Source organism: Salvelinus fontinalis, chromosome 14, assembly GCF_029448725.1.
Source record: "Salvelinus fontinalis isolate EN_2023a chromosome 14, ASM2944872v1, whole genome shotgun sequence".
Taxonomy (NCBI): Eukaryota; Metazoa; Chordata; class Actinopteri; order Salmoniformes; family Salmonidae; genus Salvelinus; species Salvelinus fontinalis.
Window position 1 is genome coordinate 31,394,076 of NC_074678.1, and position 22,575 is coordinate 31,416,650.

General features: G+C 43.0%; 1 protein-coding gene across 2 annotated transcripts; it reads right to left on the bottom strand.

Moving 5' to 3' along the window:
* Positions 1 to 2,242: 2,242 nt before the first annotated feature.
* Positions 2,243 to 19,842, bottom strand: mknk2b (MAPK interacting serine/threonine kinase 2b). Of its 2 annotated transcripts, none has more exons than XM_055861324.1 (14): positions 19,637 to 19,842; positions 18,877 to 19,084; positions 18,319 to 18,406; positions 18,051 to 18,170; positions 17,848 to 17,945; positions 15,396 to 15,475; positions 15,115 to 15,188; positions 14,818 to 14,922; positions 14,376 to 14,431; positions 14,048 to 14,143; positions 6,945 to 7,139; positions 6,548 to 6,712; positions 6,398 to 6,438; positions 2,243 to 6,248 (listed from the first exon to the last, which is right to left on the bottom strand). In XM_055861324.1, exons 2-14 carry the CDS (start codon positions 18,925 to 18,927, stop codon positions 5,978 to 5,980), a joined length of 1,440 nt encoding a protein of 479 aa, XP_055717299.1. In that variant the 5' UTR covers positions 18,928 to 19,084; positions 19,637 to 19,842; the 3' UTR covers positions 2,243 to 5,977. The 2 variants fall into 2 exon arrangements, with proteins under 2 accessions (XP_055717299.1, XP_055717301.1); XM_055861326.1 differs by having other exon boundaries at positions 18,051 to 18,152; positions 19,637 to 19,838.
* Between the last annotated feature and the right edge of the window lie 2,733 nt (positions 19,843 to 22,575).

Genomic DNA, 22,575 nt, shown 5'->3' on the forward strand with positions numbered 1-22,575 from the left:
CAAACCGTAGTCTGGCATTTTTATGGTGGTTTTGAAGCAGTGGCTTCTTCCTTGCTGAGTGGCCTTTCAGGTTATGTCGATATAGGACTCTTTTTACTGTGGATATAGATACTTTTGTACCTATTTCCTCCAGCATCTTCACAAGGTCCTTTGTTGTTGTTCTGGGATTGATTTGCACTTTTTGCACCAAAGTACGTTCATCTCTAGGAGACAGAACGCGTCTCCTTCCTGAGCGGTATGACGGCTGCATGGTCCCATGATGTTTATACTTGCGTACTATTGTTTGTACAGATGATCTTGGTACCTTCAGGCATTTGGAAATTGCTCTCAAGGATGAACCAGACTTGTGGAGGTCTACAACTTTTTTTCTGAGGTCTTGGCTGATTTATTTTGATTTTCCCATGATGTCAAGCAAAGAGGCACTGTTTCAAGGTAGACCTTGAAATACATCCACAGGTACACCTCCAATTGACTGAAATTATGTAAATTAGCCTATCAGAAGCTTCTAAAGCCACAACATAATTTTCTGGAATTTTCCAAGCTGTTTAAAGGCACAGTCAACTTAGTGTATGTAAACTTCTGACCCACTGGAATTGTGATACAGTGAATTATAAGTGAAATAATCTGTCTGTAAACAATTGTTGGAAAAAATTACTTGTGTCATGCACAAAGTCGATGTCCTAACCGACTTGACAAAACTCTAGTTTATTAACAAGAAATGTGTGGATTGGTTGAAAGACGAGTTTTAATGACTTCATCCTAAGTGTATGTAAACTTCCGACTTCAACTGTATATGAAAGTAGGTGGAAAGCCCTTGAAATTAGTGTATTCAGCTATTTCAGACACACGTTGCTGACAGGGGTATAAAATCGAGCACAGCCATGCAATCTCCATAGACAAACACTGACAGTAGAATGGCCTTACTAAAGAGCTCAGTAACTTTCAACAAGGCACCATCATAGGATGCTACCTTTCCAACAAGTCAGTTCGGCAAATTTCTGCACTGCTAGAGCTGCCCCAGTGAACTGTAAGTGCTGCTACTGTGAAGTGGACACATCTAGAAGCAACAACAGCTCAGCCACAAAGTTGTAGGCCACACGAGCTCACAGAACGGGACCACTAAGTGCCGAGGCACATAAAAATCTTCTGTCCTCGGTTGCAACACTCACTACCGAGTTCCAAACTGCCTCTGGAAGCATTGTCAGCACAAGAGCTGTTCGTCGGGAGCTTAATGAAATGGGTTTCCATAGCTGAGCAGCCGCACACAAGCCTAAGATTACCATGCGCAATGCCAAGTGTTGGCTGGAGTGGTGTAAAGCTCGCCGCCACTGGACTCTGGAGCAGTGGAAACAAGTTCTCTGGAGTGATGAATCACGCGTCAACATCTAGTAGTTCAACGGACAAATCTGGGTTTGGCGGATGCCAGGAGAATGCTACATACTCGAATGCATAGTATGAACTGGAAAGTTTGGTGGAGGATGAATAATGGTCTGGGGCTGGTTTTCATGGGTCGGGCTAGACCCCTTAGTTCCAGTTAAGGGAAATGTTAACGCTACAGCATACAATGACATTCTAGACAATTCTGTGCTTCCAACATTGTGGCAACAGTTTGGGGAAGGCCCTTTAAAGTTTCCGCATGACAATGCCCCTGTGTGCAGAAAGCGAGGTCCATACAGATATGGTTCGTCAAGATCGGTGTGGAAGAACTTGACTGGCCTGCACAGAGCCGACCTCAACCCCATCAAATACCTTTGGGATGAATTGAAACGCGGACTGCTCGACCTCAGTAATGCTCTTATGGCTAAATGGAAGTAAGTCCCCGCATCTAGTGGAAAACCTTCCAAGAAGACTAGAGGCCGTTATAGCAAAGGGGCGGGACCAACTCCTTATTAATGCCCATGATTTCAGAATGAGATATTCTACAAGGTGTCCACATACACAACCAAAAGAATGTGTGGGGTACAGAGATGAGGTAGTCATTGAAAAAACTATTAGGGCACATTTTCTCTTGAACCTATATAAGCTTGCCATAACAAAGGAGTTGAATACTTGACTCAAGCCTAACTTTTCATTTGAAATTAAAAACATAATTCCACTTTGACATTATGGGGTATTGTGTGTGGGCCAGTGAATTCACTCTAATACATTTTAAAATTCAGGCTGTAACAAACATTTTGACAAACTCAAGCGGTGTGCATTTTCTGAAGGCATTAAATATTCTTAACCGAAAAAAAAAAAAACATTTGTTCAAAGCATTTTTATTGTATCTTTAGAAAAACAAAATTCTGCAACAGTCAAATGTTGCTTTATGTGAACTGCAAAATCAGTCAAATGGTACAGTAAAGTGCTTATTTAAAATCAATGTATGTCTCTGATGTAATATGTACTTTCCAACATTTTTCCCCATCAATATTTTTGGGCTGGGAGAGGTTAAAAACAAGTATCAACAACACTCAAGAGAAGCCTCAAGGCTTGAGGATATCATAACCACATGGTAGAAAAACAAGTCTACATGTTACCTCCCTTAAACTCAACTATTTATAAAAATGTCAATGTTAAAATGCATTGCCGGTGGGCTATATTCAAATTGTGGGGAAGTGGATTATGACTGTCCAGTTGACTTAATAAAAAGGTTTTACAAAAAGCTAAAAAAATAATAATTAAAAAGAGGCTAGGGATAGCTTGTATTCATTCTCTCCAAATAAAAAGGCAGTCCAAAACTACTGCATTGGGGAAAAGTAGTAATGATTATGACTAATGTAACTCATACCTTAATTATATCTTAGAGTACTACCAAAGTCTTGATGCATTTCTGAGAATCCCAACCCTAACGAAACGTAGAGAGAAACATGTTTTTTTTTTAAAGTATCAAAGTAGAAACTGAATTGAATATGTATTTTCAAAACCCTAAAGACCACCTTACTTAGCTTAATGCTTTTGTTCAGATTCTTGATAGCAAGGTAGTTTCACAAACAAAGAAAACAGCTGCATATACAAATTCAAGTAAGTCTTACTATAAGACATAAAACCCCACAAAGATGCATTGGTAGGTTTCTTTAAAAGACTACAATCAGTGTCCTATTATCAGCATAATGGGCCATATGACTTCAAGGGAGTCATTTTTATTTATTCCCCCCCTCCAGAGTACCACACTGCGGTGCTGGCAACACCACATGGACATTCATGAGTTTAGGAGTTTTACTCCTTGAGAATGTGTGCTCGTGTCAAAAGACCCCAGGTCAAAACACTTGTTTTCATGACTTTTACCCTCTTTGGCAAATGGCTACAGTGTCGAGACCATCACCGTAAAATAATTGTTTAAATTTCAGAAAGAGCCTAACTTGTTTCCAAACAGATAGTTACCAACACTTTTCACATACAAAACAGTAAAAGCCTTCACTGGGCATTAATTATTTTGCTCCAGATACAAATAAATGTTTCATAAAAAAAAAAAAAAAAATCTTGAAAACTTTCCCCATCCCACATCCTCTCGTACATTGAACTCTTAAAAAATAATCTTCGAATATAAAAACATCTGGTGTTCCACCTGAACGCCACATGCAGGTCGACATAAAAAACTAAAATATCAGTGGCACATTTAAACATTGACATGGAGTGAAACATTATAAAGTCAACTTTTTTTAAAGAACTGATTATTTACAGCTACATGGCCTCAGAATACTTTTTTTCCTTCGGAATGCTTTTCCATTTTGTATTTTTTCCCCAATAGTCTCCTTCACCATGTTTTATGCAAAGTTATGATGGAGTTTAGAATCATTCTGAGAGGGTGTGTCACATAATAAAGGACAGTATCAGGTTACCCCCTTAACGGAAAAGCCTGATTGTATTTGTTCTGAGATCAGGTTTCAAATCCAATAGGTAAGTCACAGCGACCAAAATGTGCTTTTCTAACCCTGCTATGCTTGACAGGTTATGACAGCCATGGCATAAAAATCACTTCACACTAACCAGCAGTCAAATTACTTAAGATGTATTAGATGTGAACAGCTAAATGGTCTGATGACAACAACTTAGTACACCACTCGGCATGGGGAAACAAATTTGCCATTTTTAAGCAAGGGTAGCGTCAGGTAAACCCCTTCGATATGTCAGCAGGGTATACATCTAAGCTGGATCAAGGAGTTAGCCAGCTAACGTGCCTAAATGTTCAGAAATGACTTTTTTTAAAGAGAAGCTTAAAATGGGAAGTCTCATTAGCTAGGTTTCCATCCAATTGGCGACAGATTCATGTAAATATTCTGAAACTTTGCAGAAAAATAGGTGCATTTTCCCAGAGATGGGTTTCCATCAAGTTGACCTGTTGAGGATAAAAATGCTGTACGTGATGACGTAATGCACAAAAAAATAACTTTTGGGGTTAAATTCCCATGTACCAAATACAAGTTTCCCTCGCATTTGCAACTGATGGTTTTGTCAACAAAATAAAAATGGTGTTGTATTGCAAATATGCCCACTGGTCTTGGTACATGTGCTCTAGTCAACAGCTTGCAGATAGAGTCCTTGTAGGATAGCCTACATGAGATTATGGACAAAATAGCAAGATGTGTCAAAAAGCAGCCAAGCACAATCATGTTTCCAGAATAAGACCCTCGATATTTATTGGAAAGGAGCACACACTGCATGATCTTTCTCCACCTTGTGAAGTTAATCATAACTTATGTCATCTGTAGCCTAATAAACGGCATTCTTTGATCAGTCGTAGTGGGCGGACCACAACATATCGCATGACTCCAAGCTTATGTTATATCAATATTTGCGCATAAAAAGGCATTTGCGTTGCCATCTCCGCACATAATTAATTGTACTGACAAATCTCACCGTGTCTATCATATTTTGTTTAAACATTTGTTAAAGTTCACCGACAAATTTGCCGTTTCCGTCAGGCCTGCCGTGACATTATCAGACATGCCATTTAAAAATCGCATAAAAAGTTGATGGAAACATGGTTAGTGACTAAACCAAAAAACATTATGTTTAGCTTATTTAATGAACAAGAAATCAAGTTATGGTTTTTAATCCAAGTTAGCTGGCTAATTTATTTATCCTGTCTTGTAGTATACCCGTCTGGTATCAAATTAGTTACATGCACCAAGAACTTTTGGTTGGTGCATAAAGCCTCTCTTGCGGAGGCACTAATGTAATTCAACCCCTATTGCGTTGTAGAAATTCAGGAGGAATGAATGTTGAATGATACATGGCCAGTGCTAGTTTGGCATAGTTCATTTCATCTATGAAACTGAATTGGTAGACATTGCAGCGTAATAAGGGCTGGTTATAGATACACATTCTCTGGTACTAGAGGCTCAAGTGCACAGCCACAAGGTTTTTTACTGTGGGCTTAAAATCTACAGAGGCTCAGTTGAAGAGGAATTTATCCATTAAGATAAAGCAAAATAATCTGAAAGCTTTGAAAGTCCCAGCCAAACAATGGACTACACCAGGACCTAAAAGCATCCGCTTCCAGCATTCTGAACTTTTCACTGAATCCCTCCATAACAGCTTGGCTATTGCATAAGCATGTATGCATCTGCTGCATTCATGCATACAGGCAAAGAGAACATTCCAGGTAAACTTAAGTCACAGTTGATCTAGTTATAACGTGAAAGCAGCACAACAGGTAGACCTTTGGTGTCTGAGCTTGGTTCAAACGTTCTGCCTTAGACTTCACAAAATAAAAACAGAGCTTGAAGAGCCGTCCCATCCCATCGACCTCCCAGTCCTTAGCAGACCCAGCAGCCTGGATGTGCAGGTGTATGCATGCCCTGGCTGATGTGCTTTATAAGTGCTGCTGTGGGGCAGAAGGCAGTTAGGAAACAGACAGCAGGCATGGTAGCAGTCTCCTGTTAAAGATGGGGACATGCCTGCAGTCAGTGTGGCTGAAGAGCTGCGGTCAGGTAGAGGCCAGGCTGAGCGGTTGTCTAGAGATCTGAGTTGGGGGGTGGGCAAAGGTGGTGGTTTAGGCACATGATGACGTGATGACGAGGGGGGTGAGGAGCTGACTGAGCTCGGAGGCAGAGACGGGTCCAGTCTTCAAGAGGCTGCCCCTCTGCCTGCGCTTGGCCAGCTTTGAGTTGGATGGAGGGGAGAGGCACATGGAGGTGGAGCTGGCTGTGATGACCATGGGAGCCTCGTCAAGCTGCTGCTGCTCCATCACAGCCTGCTCAGCCAATTGCCGGTTCATGGCCACCGCCTTGCCAGCAAAGAACGTCAGGTCCTTGGCACTGTTTCTGATAGGATGAGACCAAATATAGACATTAACAATGCAGAAGGTGACACTCCATTTTCAATAGTTGTACTTTCCTATAATGAGTTGATCAGGATACACTACACAAAACATACCCCCTATCCCTCAAGAACTCTGAAAAGATGAACTCACCTTTGATGTAGGATGGATGTTGGCAGAGTGTCAGAGAAGCCCTAAAAAAATAAAATAAAGCAGGACCCATTTTAGACAAAAACAACCCCCACCCATTCTACCCACTGAAATGTGTGTCAAGGAGTGGGCGGGAGAGCGCACGAGACTCACCCCCTGCACCCATGGGTGCTGCAGAACCTGGCCGGCACTCAGGCGGTTCTTGGCGTCCCGAACTAGCAGTTTGGAGATCAGGTCTTTGGCACTTGAGGAGATGTGAGCCCAGTCCTTCTCAGGAAACTCATACTTCCCTTCCTGGATACTCTCGAACAATGTGTTCTGGAGAAGAAATAAGTGCTTTCTTTACCGTCACATAGTAAGGAACGTACAGTTTGAATTTCACAATTGTGTGCAAGCCACAGGTGTCCTATAAATGTACACATGCATCTAGGACTACTATACTCCCTACTAAACAAACAACAGTTTCAGGAGCACACATGATAAAGAAAAGGGAGAGAAACTAGAGCGAGAATCTGATGCAGCCGGAGGTGGTCTTTGCTTCCTTCCTTACCTGGCATGTGTGGCACGGTTCTCCCAAATCCCAGCCACAGTCACTGCCGCAGCGGCCCACAAAGGGCGGGTAGCCGCTCAGCAGGATGTAGAGGATGACCCCCAGGCTCCACAGGTCACAGCGCTTGTCATAGTTGGTGGCCTCCTCACTGAAGGCCTCCACCACCTCAGGGGCCATGTACTCTGCTGAGCCACACTGCAGGAAAGACAGATGGCAGGGTTAGTTAGCTCTGGGCTGGGAACAGTCAACTCCCACCTGAGGCTATTGCTGCAGCTATATAAAAACAGCTGAATTCACTGTTGTACACACATTACATAGGAAAAACAAGTCTATGCTGTCCAACGTCCCTGAACAAAACATTTCTGCCTGCTCTATTCAGCTGATGCCTCATGTGCCTCTGCACAGAAGCCTGTATGAAAGTCACATGGTAGACAGCAGCTCTGGGCTAAACTAAAGCAGTACAGATGGGCTCAAGGGGGGGATTATCCACACTGATGGATTTCTTTAAGTCCCCCTGCTTTCCAAAACATCTCTGCAGAAAATGTAATGAGGCATGAAGAACATTATGTGCAGTGAGCTGGGAGGTGAGGGCAGTCGGCAGGGATGAGTGGGGCCTGATCTTAGCACTCGGCTCAAAGACCACGGTGGACCGACTGATCAGGCTACAGGTTCAGTGTGACTGTGGGATGTGAAACTAGGCCAAACACTGAGCTAGGAAAAGAGGATTGTCGGTGGGTCAGTCTAAGAAAGCCTAGCACAGTTGCATAACTCCGTCAAACAAACACCCAATGGTGTTTTAATACTTTGAGCAGGGATGAAGGAATGCGTGGGTCGCTAGTTCAGCAGGACAGGAGAACAAAGCAATTCCTTAGGAGTTGGCTGCCCTCAGTGCCCTGCTCAGATTTAATGAGCTTCTCTTCTGTTTACTTTCAGAGAAACTGAACAACCTCTTGGCAAATAATACATCTGACTTCCATGTCAAGCGAGCAGTGTGTTAAGAAGCAGTGCTGCTCGGCGGGTCATGTTTCGGAGGATGCATGTCTCGACCTTCACCTCTCGAGAGACTGTTAAAGCGATGAGACAATTGGACATCACAAAAATGCAGTACAAATTACAATAAACAACAAACATGATGATTCCTCAATCTGTGGGGTTAGATTGACCAGACCACATAAACTAAACCCAGAGCTCAGGTCAGGAGAGGTATCAAGGACACCCTTTCAACACTCCTGATTGGCTAGCTAGCTTTATCATGAATGGTGCTCTGGTTGAAGGAGATACCAAGATAACCTCTGGTAAACCAAACATTCATAAAACCCAAACAATGTGAGCCTGCTGCAACACCATGGGGGGGGGTTAAAGCTGACAGGGGTGTATGTTTACTCAAAAATAGCATTCCTCTATCCGAGGAGAGGCTGGAGTGGTCTGTTTGCACACAGCTAGCCTCTATTGTGAGCCCTGGTCCAGCTGTCACCCCAGCTCTGTCCCACTGCACCTTATGGAATGTAAATTCACAGTGCAGGACTCAGAGCAGACAAAGCCTAGTCTGTTGGCCAGCGAGCCCCAACCCCTGCACAGCTGGTTGCCTTCCTTAACAACACTCCCAGATTCAGGTCAAATTTACATTTACATTTAAGTCATTTAGCAGACGCTCTTATCCAGAGCGACTTACAAATTGGTGCATTCACCTTATGACATCCAGTGGAACAGCCACTTTACAATAGTGCATCTAGATCATTTTAAGGGGGGGGGGGGGGCAGAAGGATTGCTTTATCCTAGGTATTCCAAATCCAACCCTCATGGAAAAACCAGGAGAAACCGCCACACTGCCAGCTAAAACACAACAGCATCATGGAAAAATATATATTTCTGTCCACCAAGGTGCTTTAGAGGAGTAATGGGATTATGATCATCAAGAGTACTCATGTTTCAGAGCTCCCTTCAAAAACATGGCTAAGCCCAGCAGCCAGAGATAGGATGGCTAGACTATGACTGCTCAAGGCACTGATAAGGGTGTGGGGCAGCTAAAGGGGGTAAGATGAGAGCTCAACTGATACCTGTACAGCAGCAGATTTGACTTTCTAGAGTAGCTAAACATAACCATGCTGGTGCAATACTGCTGAAGACTTGCATCAGTCAATACTGCTGAAGACTTGCATCAGTCAATACTGCTGAAGACTTGCATCAGTCAATACTGCTGAAGACTTGCATCAGTCAATACTGCTGAAGACTTGCATCAGTCAATACTGCTGAAGACTTGCATCAGTCAATACTGCTGAAGACTTGCATCAGTCAATACTGCTGAAGACTTGCATCAGTCAATACTGCTGAAGACTTGCATCAGTCAATACTGCTGAAGACTTGCATCAGTCAATACTGCTGAAGACTTGCATCAGTCAATACTGCTGAAGACTTGCATCAGTCAATACTGCTGAAGACTTGCATCAGTCAATACTGCTGAAGACTTGCATCAGTCAATACTGCTGAAGACTTGCATCAGTCAATACTGCTGAAGACTTGCATCAGTCAATACTGCTGAAGACTTGCATCAGTCTCAAACCATCCTGCTGTGACACAGATAGTGGTTAATCAGCTGACGTCTGTAGATTTGTTGGTTAACTCAACCTGGGACTTTCCTAACCATGTAGCCAGCCAGCCCATATAGTCACGTGACAACACAGCTGTTGTTTGAGGACAGCTTACAGAAAGAGGAGTTGGTCTTTCATCAGCTACATCAGAGTGCCTGACAAACCTCTAACAACTTCTGTGAATTCCCTTTAAGGTGCAGCACAGGCCTGCATGTACTGCTACACAGCCCCATGCCGATCCGTTTTCACCACTAAGTTCTCAGGAAACCACAAACATGATTCTCAGAAAAGAGACCAGCTATTCCCAACCTCTACAAGTACAGTAAACAAAATTGTCTTAGAGTGCCTTTTATCAAATTCAAATTTACTCAAGCACATGAACAATCTGCAAATACTATGAAACTATATATTGGAAAACAACATGGCCTAAGTGCAGACATGTAGGTAAGGAGGGGGGATTGAGGGTGGAGGAAATTAAAATCAGATTGCCCCTGATGAGGCGAAAGAAAAACAAGGGTGAGCGTATGAGCAGCTCTGTGCACACACACATACGTCACCACCCCCCCACTCCCCCTGGCTCAGCCAATCAAAGCACAGTTGCTAGGTACAAGGGCAAGACTCAATTTTTATAGAACAAGCTTCAGACATGGGGGTTTTGTTTCATGAATACAAAGAGAAATGCAGGCTTGCACAAATGTGGTGAGAGAAAGTGGGTGGCAACTACAGTGAGAAGAGACCAGAGGGTGGGTGGCAATGTTATTTCTGTTTCTGCATGTTACAGCTCAAGTGATACCAGAGAAATGCAGCAGAGGCTCAGTGAAGGGAGACATTGTTTCATTCCAATTACCATTCCAAGGAAAATAAGGTTCTCATTCAGCCACTTCCACATACCATAGTTTAGCCTCGCTGTCTGTGCAATCTGTTCCCTGTAGCCTTAATCCTACAAGGATATTACATCTAGTTCTTTCCACAGGAATGACAAAATACCTTTATTCAAAAAAAGTCTGACCTGACCCAGGGCAATCTCTTAGATAAAGACCAGGCTCTTGTTGAAACCAGAGGGGGGTGCAGGCAAGGTGAGGGAGAGAGCAGAGACCCAACATCATAGAGGAGGAGACCACTCAGCACTCACGCCACCTAGTCGGTCTCCAAAGTGGGCCAAATGTGCAAGTCTGACCCACCCCACCACAGACTAAACCCGTGAGACCCCTGGCTCCACAACTATTCTACCAAGAGGCCAGGGCAGAGTTGGCCCACCAACAGGCTGCTAAAGCTAGGTCAGGTTCCAATGCAAAATCCACCACCCCTTACATTTCTCCACATTCCCCCTCTTGCTAGCCTGGACGGGCTATCAGCTTCACCTGCTAACCTCCATCTCTTCCTCTGACAACTATGGGAGGGGCAAATAATGAGAGGGGTCCCTTTACATTTGAATCATTCCAATAACTGCCATTCCGGGTTCAAAATAGTTATTTTTTTACAAAACGTGGGGATAAACCATCATAACCCCACGTGCCTCACCATTTCCACTGATAAGTATAAGGATGTGGACATTAGACTTTGGGGAATTCGAATGGAGCTGACAGGGGCAATTCAGATATCTAAGCCTAGGAGCTGCCAGATAGGAGAGCGCACCGGGAGGGGAATTGACTCAGGCTGTGTGTGTACCAATCCCCAGGTGACACCACTGGGGAGCGGCATCGTAAAAACACCCTGCATATTAGGGAAACAGCCAGCGGCAGGGCATATGACCGATTAACTGGGGCTTTGTGCCACGTCCTATAAATCACATCTGCCTTCTAGGGACACGCACCGTTCCCCGATTCAAATGTTTAAGATATGACTGCATCAGTCCGCGAACCCCAAAACGATCCAAATGTAAAATGCACCAGTCAAAAAACAAAGATTAAAATGCTACGAATTGCTGATTCATTCCAATTACCTTTCTACCTTCCAAAAATACCTAATATTTAGTGACAACTGATGCGTCCTCTCCTTCAGTGTCGAACTAAGCATGTAACTGATGAGCTACAAGTCACTTTTCATGCCGAACAACCCTAGGGAATTTCAGTAGTCTAGTCAGAGTGCCCGGCTTTGCACGCTGACCACTGGGAGTTAGGCGCCGGAAACAACTACCAGAGACCACTCATCTGGCTATACCTGCTGAAGGGGGCTTACAATAGATTGCTCAGGTTCCCCCATCAGCAATAGTTTTGCTTTAAGCAATCAGTGTATATGGTCATTTCTAGATATGAAATTATCAAATTTTCGTTGTATAACAAGGAATCATTTTTGCGATGTGCACTGCATGGCCAACGCTGGCGGAGAAAGGAAGCGAGACAAACTTTGAACCAGTCAAAACCATTCGATTTTGAGATGGTGTGTAGCACAACTTTGGATTTCACCCTACCGTTCAAAAGTTTGGGGTCACTTAGAAATGTCCTTGTTTTCCATGAAAACATGCATGAAATGAGTTGCCAAATGAATAGAAAACATAGTCAAGACGATGACAAGGTTATAAATAATGATTTAATTTAAATAATTGTGCTTCAAACTTTGTTTTAGTCAAAAGAAAATCCTCAATTTGCAGCAATTACAGCCTTGCAGACCTTCGGCATTCTAGTTGTCAATTTGTTGAGGTAATCTGAAGAAATTTCACCCCATGCTTCCTGAAACACCTCCCACAAGTTGGATTGGCACTTCTTACGTACCTTACGGTCAAGCTGCTCCCACAACAGCTCAATAGGGTTGAGACCGGTGACTGTGCTGGCCAATCCATTATAGACAGAATACCAGCTGACTGCTTTTCCCCTAAATAGTTCTTGCATAGTTTGGAGCTGTGGTTTGGGTCATTGTCCTGTTTTAGCAGGAAATTGGCTCCAATTAAGCGCCGTCCACAGGGTATGGCGTTGCAAAATGGAGTGAGACTTCCTTCTTCAAGATCCCTTTTACACTGTACAAATCTCCCACTTTACCACCACCAAAGCACCCCCAGACCATTACATTGCCTCCACCATGCTTGACAGATGGCGTCAAGCACTCCTCCAGCATCTTTTCTGCATCTCACGAATGTTCCGAACACTTCAAACTTACATTTGTCTGTCCATAATACTTTTTTCAATCTTCCTCTGACCAGTGTGTTCTTTTGCCCATCTTAATCTTTTCTTTTTATTGGCCAGTGAGATATGGCTTTTTTCTTTGCCACTATGCCTAGAAGGCCAGCATCCCAAAGTCGCCTGTTCACTGTTGACGTTGAGACTGGTGTTTTGCAGGTACTATTTAAAGAAGCTGCCAGTTGAGTACTTGTAAGGCATCTGTTTCTCAAACTTGACACTAATGTACTTGTCCTCTTGCTCAGTTGTGCACCGGGCCTCCCACTCCTCTTTCTATTCTGGTTAGAGCCAGTTTGCGCTGTTCTGTGAAGGGAGTAGTACACAGCGTTGTACTAGATCTTCAGTTTCTTGGCAATTTCTCACATGCACTAGCCTTCATTTCTCAGAACAAGAATAGACTGACGAGTTTCAGAAGAAAGGTCTTTGTTTCTGGCCATTTTGAGTCTAATCAAACCCACAAAAGCTGATTCTCCAGATACTCAACTAGTCTAAAGCAGGACAGTTTTATTGCTTTAAAACAGAACACTTTTCAGCTGCGCTAACATAATTCAAAAGATCAATTAGCCTTTTAAAATTATAAACTCGGATTAGCTAACAACGTGCCATTGGAACACAGGAGTGACGGTTGCTGATAATGGGCCTCTGGAATATCTACATAGGTGTACATTTAAAATCTGCCGTTTCCAGCTACAATAGTAATTTACAACATTAACAATGTATGTCTTATCAATTTTAAAATGGTCAAAAATGTTGCTTTTCTTTCAAAAACAAGGACATATCTAAGAGATCAAACTTTTGAATGGTAGTGTATAGTCATTGGCTGTCATAGCTGAATTTGTAAATATCGATACATTACTAGCTCAAACACTTAATCTGCAAAAATGACAAGTTAGAGAGTGATTGTAATTTCACAACCAAGGCGGGGGGGGGACAAAAGCATAGGCTACATTGCGACCCCCCCCAATTTGATAGTGATAGTGTGGTGGTAGATGCCTAGTCTCCCTTATGGCTCAGACGCCTTCAGCATATACACCATAGATATATATATAATTTACACCCACACAAGTCCACACAGACAGATCCAGCTCATGAGCTCCATCAACAGCAGAAATTAGCACAGAAAATGAATACTTTTATGCAACCAATGTCAGTAAATTGCATCCAATCGTTCTCTAGTCAAACCAAAATGCACCGAATCTTTTCAGACTAAAATGTACCGTTTTGGAGCTCATGTATTTAGATACGTATCGAATCGTCTTGAAAGGGAACGATGCAGATCCCTACTGCCTTCCATAAAATGTATGTTTCCCTCCCATACCATTTCCACAAGACTATTTATACATGCAGTCTAAATGAATCAAGGTGAACTGGACTGGCACAACAGTGTAGTAAACTGACTGACCGGAGTAAGGAGCTCTGGGGTGGAGATGGGTGAGCTGTCGCTGTTCAGCTTGATCCCACTGCCCAGGTCAAAGTCACAGATCTTCACAGGAGAGATCTACAGAGGAAGGGAGAAAGGCACGTTTCAGATATTACAAAATCATCCTTTCTTCTGATGCCGCTCAAGAGATTAGTGACCAAAGTTCAGGGTGTTGGTTGTTGTTTATGCCTTTCATTGGGTATGATAGCACTTTAGGAAGGCGACTTACTGGCAATCATACTTAACTTCAGATTAGCGTGCCCTTGTGCCAGTGACTAAAGATATCAGACACCCAGCAATGGAAACATACCTTGTCCACGTGCTCACACAAGATGTTTTCCGGCTTCAGATCTCTATGTGCCATTCCTTAAAAAATAAAATAAAATAAAAAATCATTCTAAGGTATGGTGAATTAAACAGTACTGGTGGGTTATATGTTGGCATGTGTCAAATGACCAGTATGGGCCACTGCTAGGGATCACAGGGGGCCTATGGCTGAGCTTTCACCCAACAGCCCAGGTGTGGAAGCAACACGCGAGACCTTAAGCCCATTTATTATACCCAGGTGTACAGTGGGTCGAGCCTTCCAACCATCTGCTGAAACCAGATCAGATAGTTGCAGTGCAAAGCCCTCGTGAGACACGCCAGCCCATCTCCAGGCCCTTCCCAGTACCAATGTGAAACCCAATCCTCCCCCTTGGCCTGGCAGGCAGGCCCGGGGCTGTGGCTCGACCCTGCTGGAGGACGCTTACCTTTGTTATGCAGGAAATCCAGAGCGCTGGCGATGTCCTGCACCACAATGCAGGCTTCCTGCTCGCTAAAGTGTTGTCTCCTGTGGATGTGAGCCAGGACCGAACCTGCGGGTCAACAAGACTTATTACTCTGCTCCCTTACATTGTCTTGTTTAAAAAGTGTCTGTATTAAGCTACACCGACCAATTCAATGAGACGCATGCAAGAGGAAATAGTGTATTTTACTAAAGCATTACATTAGCCCCTGAGACTGGTGGTGAGTGTTCAGAGCATTTAAGCCTGGTTGGAAGCACTCACCTCCTCTTAACATTTCAAACACCAAGTAAAACTTGTCTTCCTCCTCAAAGAACTCCACCAGCTCCAGGATGTTTCTGCAGTGAAGGAAACAGGACACAGTAATTTTTTTGGTCACACGATTATAACCATTACTAAAAAATATATAATTCTGGAAATATTTGTATTGAATAACTAGAAAAACTTGTCTCAGAGCATTACTCATTTAGTGGTACACTGCTTTCTACAACAACAAAAATTGTCAAAAGTCAGCCATGTGGTTGGCATATAGGCAGTAATCTTACCTGTGACCCTGGCACTGGTACAGCATCTCCACCTCCCTGAAGACACGACTGCGGCTGTGACCTGGTCTCTTCTCAATGATCTGGAGTGGAGGAGTCTGGGTTAGGGGATAGGCTTCCAACCACCATGTATGTATCATACTGTGCCCTTAGCCCCACTTCCCCCTCACCACTTTAGGCACAGCTAGGATGAAGGGTTAACCTAATTCTGAGGTTGCCTAGTGCCTACCCACCCAGACAGCCAATAGGTTAAGAATCACAGCACCACACCTCTAAATATAGTATAAGTGTGTAACCTATATTGCAAAAAGGGGCAAAGGGTTCATCCCAGCCATCACAGGCAGCCAGTTCCCAGTTTCGTCAACAACAGAGTGGAGACTAAATTTAGCTGTAGTACTGTTGTGGGCTGCTGCCTGGCAGTCCAGCTTGTTGCAAAGCCAAAAGAGACTGCTGACACTAAAAGCAAATACCAAAATTTTCCAGCTGCCCCCTCTTCTCATTGTCTGAGGGTGTACGTGACGCTCTTCCTGCTAGCCGGATTAGAGCTGCATTGAAACCCACCGGGCCAGAGCACAATGTTTCTAGGATTAGAGGCCTGTGTTGACCAAAGCTTTCTCCTGAACACAACTTCCAATGAGTAGCAGACACTAGTATTAATTAACTGATAATGGGAGAATTGATAGATGACTAAATGAATAGCCAACGCATGAGGGTGAGCCTCTTATCCCTATGGAGGGCTGTGGGGGTTTTCCTGTCAGAGACAGTCACCCAGCAGGGAATATACATCCCTGCAGCCTGGCTTCAGGATGGCCTCATTGAGTCATACTGCAGGTCTGTAAATAAACCCAGACATGTGAATTCCCAGGCAGCCGAGGAGCACTCAGTATGCTGGGCCCCAGGATGAAGCTAGCCAGGCAGGAAAGAAGGCAAGCAGATAGAAGACCGGCCCCTTCAGTTTGTTTTCCTGCAGCTCTGGCTTTTGTTCTAGTGTTGCAACACTAGAGTCCCCGCCCCCCCGTCAAGACATTGGGAGGGGGAGGAGTAGTTGACGAGGACATCTGGTGTGGGCAGTCTGAGACCCCTCCAAGCCCCAACTGACCTTCAGACACGGGTTCTCCCACATCCCACCCCCTAGAACCCCTCTTAAATGAACAACTATTACTAGAAAGATTTGAGGGGAACAAAGATCATTAATATACTGGATGCAAAAGTAATGCTTGTCTTACAGCATCCATAGAATCCATACAAAATGTGGAACAAACTAAATCTTACAACACTATTGCAAAAATGAAAAATATACCAAATTGAATTTCACAACATTTCCCTCAAGGCAAAAGGAGGGCGAATGAGTCACAGGAATCCAACAACTGTTTTTCAAACCACACCCCATTTTGTAGGGGGGGGGGGACAGTGCTGCTAGAGGAACAAAAAAATGATAAATAAAGTGAACACGCCAGGTCATAACCCTTACCCGGGTTTATGCGGGAAATGGCGCCGACAGAGAGGGCTGCCTCGCTTCTAGTTCTACAAGCATTTCGCTACACCCGCAATAACATCTGCTAAACACGTGTATGTGACCAATAAAATTTGATTTTATGTTTTGGCACTGCTGCCAGCACACACACCTCCCGCCACTAAGAGCCTGGCTGACGAATGAGAGCAAAGAGAGGGGGTGGAAGCAGCCTTTGGCTGGCTCTTATTGAATGGCAGAGCCAGAAAAACACAGTAAGGGGGAGTTTGTGATAGCAGTAGCTAGGTACCCAGTGCCCATTAAAACTACAGCAGCTTCAAAACAGACAGAGCCTCAAACATCTGTTAAACAGAACAAAAATGATAAAGCCTGTCTTGAAATGTCCCAAACAAGGTTACAAGAGTACAGTCCACAAATGTAGATGCCAGAGCAGCCTTGGTCAAAGAGGTAGCCTAGTAGTTAGAGTGTTGGGCCAGTAAGCGAAAGGTTGCTAGATCAAATCCCCAAGCTGACAAGATAAAAATCTGTCGTTCTGCCCCTGATCAAGGCAGTTAACCCACTGTTCCTAGGCCGTCATTGTAAATAATTATCTGTTCTTCACTCACTTGCCTAGTTAAATGAAGGTTAACTAAAAAAAACAAATCATTAAATGAAGGGGCTATATTTCCTGAGCAATGCCTTCATGTGCACAATTCACAGCTTGTGGCTAATGATCAATGTAACATTCCTATATTGCGCGTAAGCCAAGGCCCAAACAGCAAAGTAGTGAGACGATAACAGTCACAGGCCCATGTCAGGAGTGACGCACACTTCAGACACTACCCTCTGAAGTTGGCAATATCCTGGGAAAGCCTTCAATAACCTTTCCTATAAAAATGGGTACGTTCCCAAAATCTATACAAACCATTCATTACAATAACAGTCAGGCACTCAATGATATTGGGTTTTCTTTTCAAAGAACTTGTGCAGCATGAGAAACATTACCTTCACAGCATATTCTTTATTGGTGATGAGGTTGATGCAGGTCTGGACTCTTGCATATGCCCCCTCTCCAAGAACCTCTGCCTGCAGCCTGTAGACATCTAGTAGGACACATGTACAAAAGATTTACACTGTAAAAAAATTGCTGTATTTTGTACTATAAACTACAGAATCTGTCCTTTACATGAGATAAGACATTTACTCACCCTCAAATCGGCCAGAGAAGCTGTCAGTTGCCCTGCAACGCTTTTTCTTCTTATTTCTCTTCTTGGCATCAGGGATGTCAATAGGTTGGCTGGAGGGAATATCTACAAAATCACAAAAATCTGTAAGAATAATATAGAATTACAGCGTGCTACTTAACATAGGAAATGGTACTACAGAGTTTGTGTCCAAGGATGCCGTTATTGACCTATTGGAGTAAGATGAGAACTTCAGAGGAATGGATTCAGTACAACAAAGGAATGCACTTACCATGTCTATTCGACGACTCAAAATTGAAGTCGGAATCAAGGAGGGATCCATTTTCTGTGAATTCATCAGTCTCAAAGGGATTTTGGCCCTAGATGAGCAGAACAAACCGGTGAATTTAAACTAAAAGTTAAGCCTTGTTCAAAATGACCCACACAATTTATGGTAAAATTAGCAACCTATTTACTACAGTGGCCATGGTTTCAGCCATCACAATATTGAATCAAGCTTCAAGAATTTCACAGCTGATACTGTATCCAGTGTACAATTCTGTGCACTGCGCACTTGTACCCAGGCTTCATATATATACAATAACAATTGAACCAATCTGTGCTGTTGTGCCATTTAAAAACATTGTCCAAGTAGGCCAGTTTAACAGTCTCCCTCTAACTCACTTTGTCATTATTCATATCTGCATGTGTGAACTGTAAACATTGGTAGCAAGGACACATGTTTGTCACCCAAGTGTGAAGACAGATGTAGTTAAATATAGCAAGATGGAGTCTGGTCTCACTTTTCCCATCTTGAAACCAATGCAATCTAATAGAAACACTTATTCACCTTGAAAGAGCTATGGAATCCAGTGACTTCGCTGATCATATTTTGCACCATTTTGCTTTGATTATGAGGGACTGATGGCGACTGCAGCGTTTATGTGGTATCAAATTATACTCTCCCAAAACAAAATGTTTATTTTAGAGAGAATGCAGCAAATTATCGCTGTGCTGTCTGGTCAAGATGATGCTGTGCTTTCAACCAGACGGGAGCACTGTGGGTGGAAAAAAAAAATATGAACATTACACAACAATCGGGAATATTTGACAACAATAGCCTAGTTTGGCCTATCAAGCTAGACATGGGGGTGAACATTGGAAAAATATTTCGTTACTTTCACGAGTAGCTGTAATATTACATAAAAAATAGTTCACCCAATTTACATAACGCAGCTAGACCTGTTGTCAAAACACATTTAATGAACCCACACTGCGCTAGTAGAAGCAAACACTGTCCGTGAGAACACTGCACAGCAACATGCATTTGCAGCTAACTAATCAACTAGCTAGCTAGTTAGTTAATCAATCGCATCAATATCCTGAAATGAATTACCAACGGAGTCAACCGACTAAACAAGCTAAGCGTGAAGAAATATGGAAATGGCATTTTAAATCAATGAATCGATTTGGCTAGCCAGATAGCTAGTTAACTGTTAGTTACTTATGCTGACGCGCTGTCAACGATTGACAAAGCATTACTTTCGATAAACTCCGAGTAGAAAGGACGTCATGCCAAAGTAACTATCGACAAACTACTTTTAATTTACCCCGTTTTCGATTTTCACAGCTCCAGTGTTAAAGCCGTTATTTGACCCCACTGCTTTCATCAAAACTGCAGAGATGGTCGAGGGGAAGCCAGATCGTGAGTATGTGGAAAATGGAACGAAGTGCATCCCGACAAGGCTTTTTAATCTCACGACTGTTTCCGCCCACTTCTCGGTTCATCCAGCCCCTTCGGCTACTCGCACCCAAAACACAACAACAGACTGTTGGTTCATCACATGGGCTGGGATTAGGAATTACGTGTGTTCTCGTCGAGTGGCGCAGCACTGCATCTCAGTGTAAGAGGCGTCACGACAGTCCCTGGTTCGAATCCAGAGTGTATCACATCCGGCCGTGATTGGGAGTCCCATAGGTTTGGCTGGGGTAGGCCATCACTGTGAATAAGAATTTGATTTGCCTAGTTAAATAAATAATAGTTCTGATTCCATTTCAGCCAATTGCATCTTTCCTAATGTCTTCTCAATTATTAGGTAGGTGTGCAAGCAGACACAGCCTTTCACCACATTGTGGAGATTCTGCCATGTTGTTTTCTTCTATAAAGCATTTTCAGTGTGCTAGGTTTTAGGAGAGGGGACAGAAATGGAACTGGGTGAGAGTGGATTGCTTTGTTCCCCCTGAATTCCAGTGAAGAGGCATGCTGGAATGAAGAGGATGTAGACTAGTGTGTGTTTAGGACACAAACAATGATCATGTTTATTCAGGTGTAGGCCCTATCGTGTTCTGTCAGACATGGCGAGAGACGCATTTCAGCAATAGCATAAGGCTAAGTATTTTTCACATTCGATTCTGAATAAAAAGTGCCAGCCAGACAGTTATCCTACTCAGGGAATTCTGTTTCTGTGTCCTTACCGAGTGTAACAAAGTTATTCTTACATTGACTGGACTCCTACGGATAATAGCCTATGCATTTCACTAATCCTTATTACTTAGGCAGGCTGGCGATGACAAATTGCAATAGGGATACATGACATAGACTGACCAGGTGAATCCAGGTGAAAGTGATGATCTGCTTTTGATGTCACTTGTTAAATCTACTTCAATCAATGCAGATGAAGGGGAGGAGACAGTTTAAAGATGGAATTTTAAGCCTTGAGACAATTGAGACATGGATTGTGTATGTGTTGAATTGGCAAGACAAAAGATTTATGTGCCTTTGAACGGGGCGTGGTAGTAGGTGATAGGCGCACCGGTTTGTGTCAAGAACTGAAACAGCGCTGGTTTTTCACACTCACAGTTTCCCGTGTGTATCAAGAATGGGGGGGTGCAACTCAGTATTAGGAAGGTACTCCTAATGTTTGGTATACTCAGTTTATGTGAATGCACACACACACACACACACACATACACATACACAAGTTTAGTGCAACATACATGTCATATACAGGGCTATTCATTGATGGAGAATAGAGGAGGACAGTAAAATATTAGTAGTATAGGACCCTTCATCCAGTGGCAATTTTAGCATGTAAATCTTGGTGGGATAAACAAAATCAAACATTTTTGATGCATGCCAGCAAAGCCACTACACAACACTAAACAATACATTAATTGCACTATAACGGTGACAAACGGTGCACACAAACTGTTAGGGCCTACATAAATCTGTCCCAACAGCAGAGTCCCAACAGCAGTGCCAACACCTTACCACTGCTACACCTGGCTATCAGCAGAGCCTTGTCTGGCAGCAAAACAATTCATTCAGCCTCATTTACTGCCTTTTAAAAAACATAGCTGATATGGCTGACTTGCTTAAACAAATGTGGTTTCTACTGACAATTGAGATGTACAAACTATGGTATAAAGCAGGGGTGTCAAAGTCAAATGGACGGAGGGCCAAATAAAAAATTTAGCTACAAGCCGAGGGCCGGACTGTTCGAATGTTCATTGAAAAAATTTTAAATGACGCATATAGTCTAGTGAACCTAATTGAACCTACTGAAAACCTAACAAATATATTCCAATATGATCAGATAAATAAAGCAATATTTTCTTATGGCTCTGTCAGTAATCTTTAATTTTCAACAGACACAAAAGACAAATTTCCTTTATATAAAAATCCCCATAACATGAACATTAAATGAAAGAAACCGGTATTCAAGGCACCATCAGTAGCCTATATTTTCTATTTTAGCAAAAGTGGGCTAAATTTACTTCAAAGAAAAAAACAATAATAGCAATTTTCTATCATCCACTCAACTGAAATATTTTTAAAATATAATTGGATTGAAATACAATAAAATAAAGTGCAAAAATCTATTAATCAAAAACAACACTTTGTTTAAGGAGAAGTAACATGCAGTGAAAACAAATATTAAACTTTAACTTTTAAACTTGAACTGAGTAAAAACTCTAAATATGTGATTGCACAGTAATGTTCACTTGTTTGAGGTTGAGGGTGATACTTGGTGGTGTCCCATCTTTTCCACAAGTTCATCAATGTTCGGGGTAAGGCTCTGAGCTGAGGAAATCCTCAGAATTGAGTGGAGGTGTTCAGCAGTAAGTCGACTTCTGTGTGATGTTTTGTTCAGGTTCATCAAAGAAAACAGTTGTTCACACAGGTATGTGCTGCCAAACATAGACAACGTTTGAGCAGCCTGGATGCGCAGCTGGGGCATTGTGTCGGGGAGGAAACGGGCGAACTCCGCAGCACCCACTGCCGCATATTTTGCCCTCAGTGCATCATTGCATTGGAGGTCAATCAACTCCATTTGGAGGTTTGGTGGTGAGCTTTCCACGTCAACAGCAAATGGGTTACCGAGCAGTTCCAACCTGCTTTTTTGTGCTTCAAAGTCAGCAAATCGGCGTCGAAAGTCAGCGGCAAGCATACCTATTTTATCAGCCAACTGTGCGCTCGGGAACGCACTGGTAGAGAGCTTCTCTTTCATGGTCTGGCAGCTGGGAAAGTGGCTCAAATTTTCTTTCC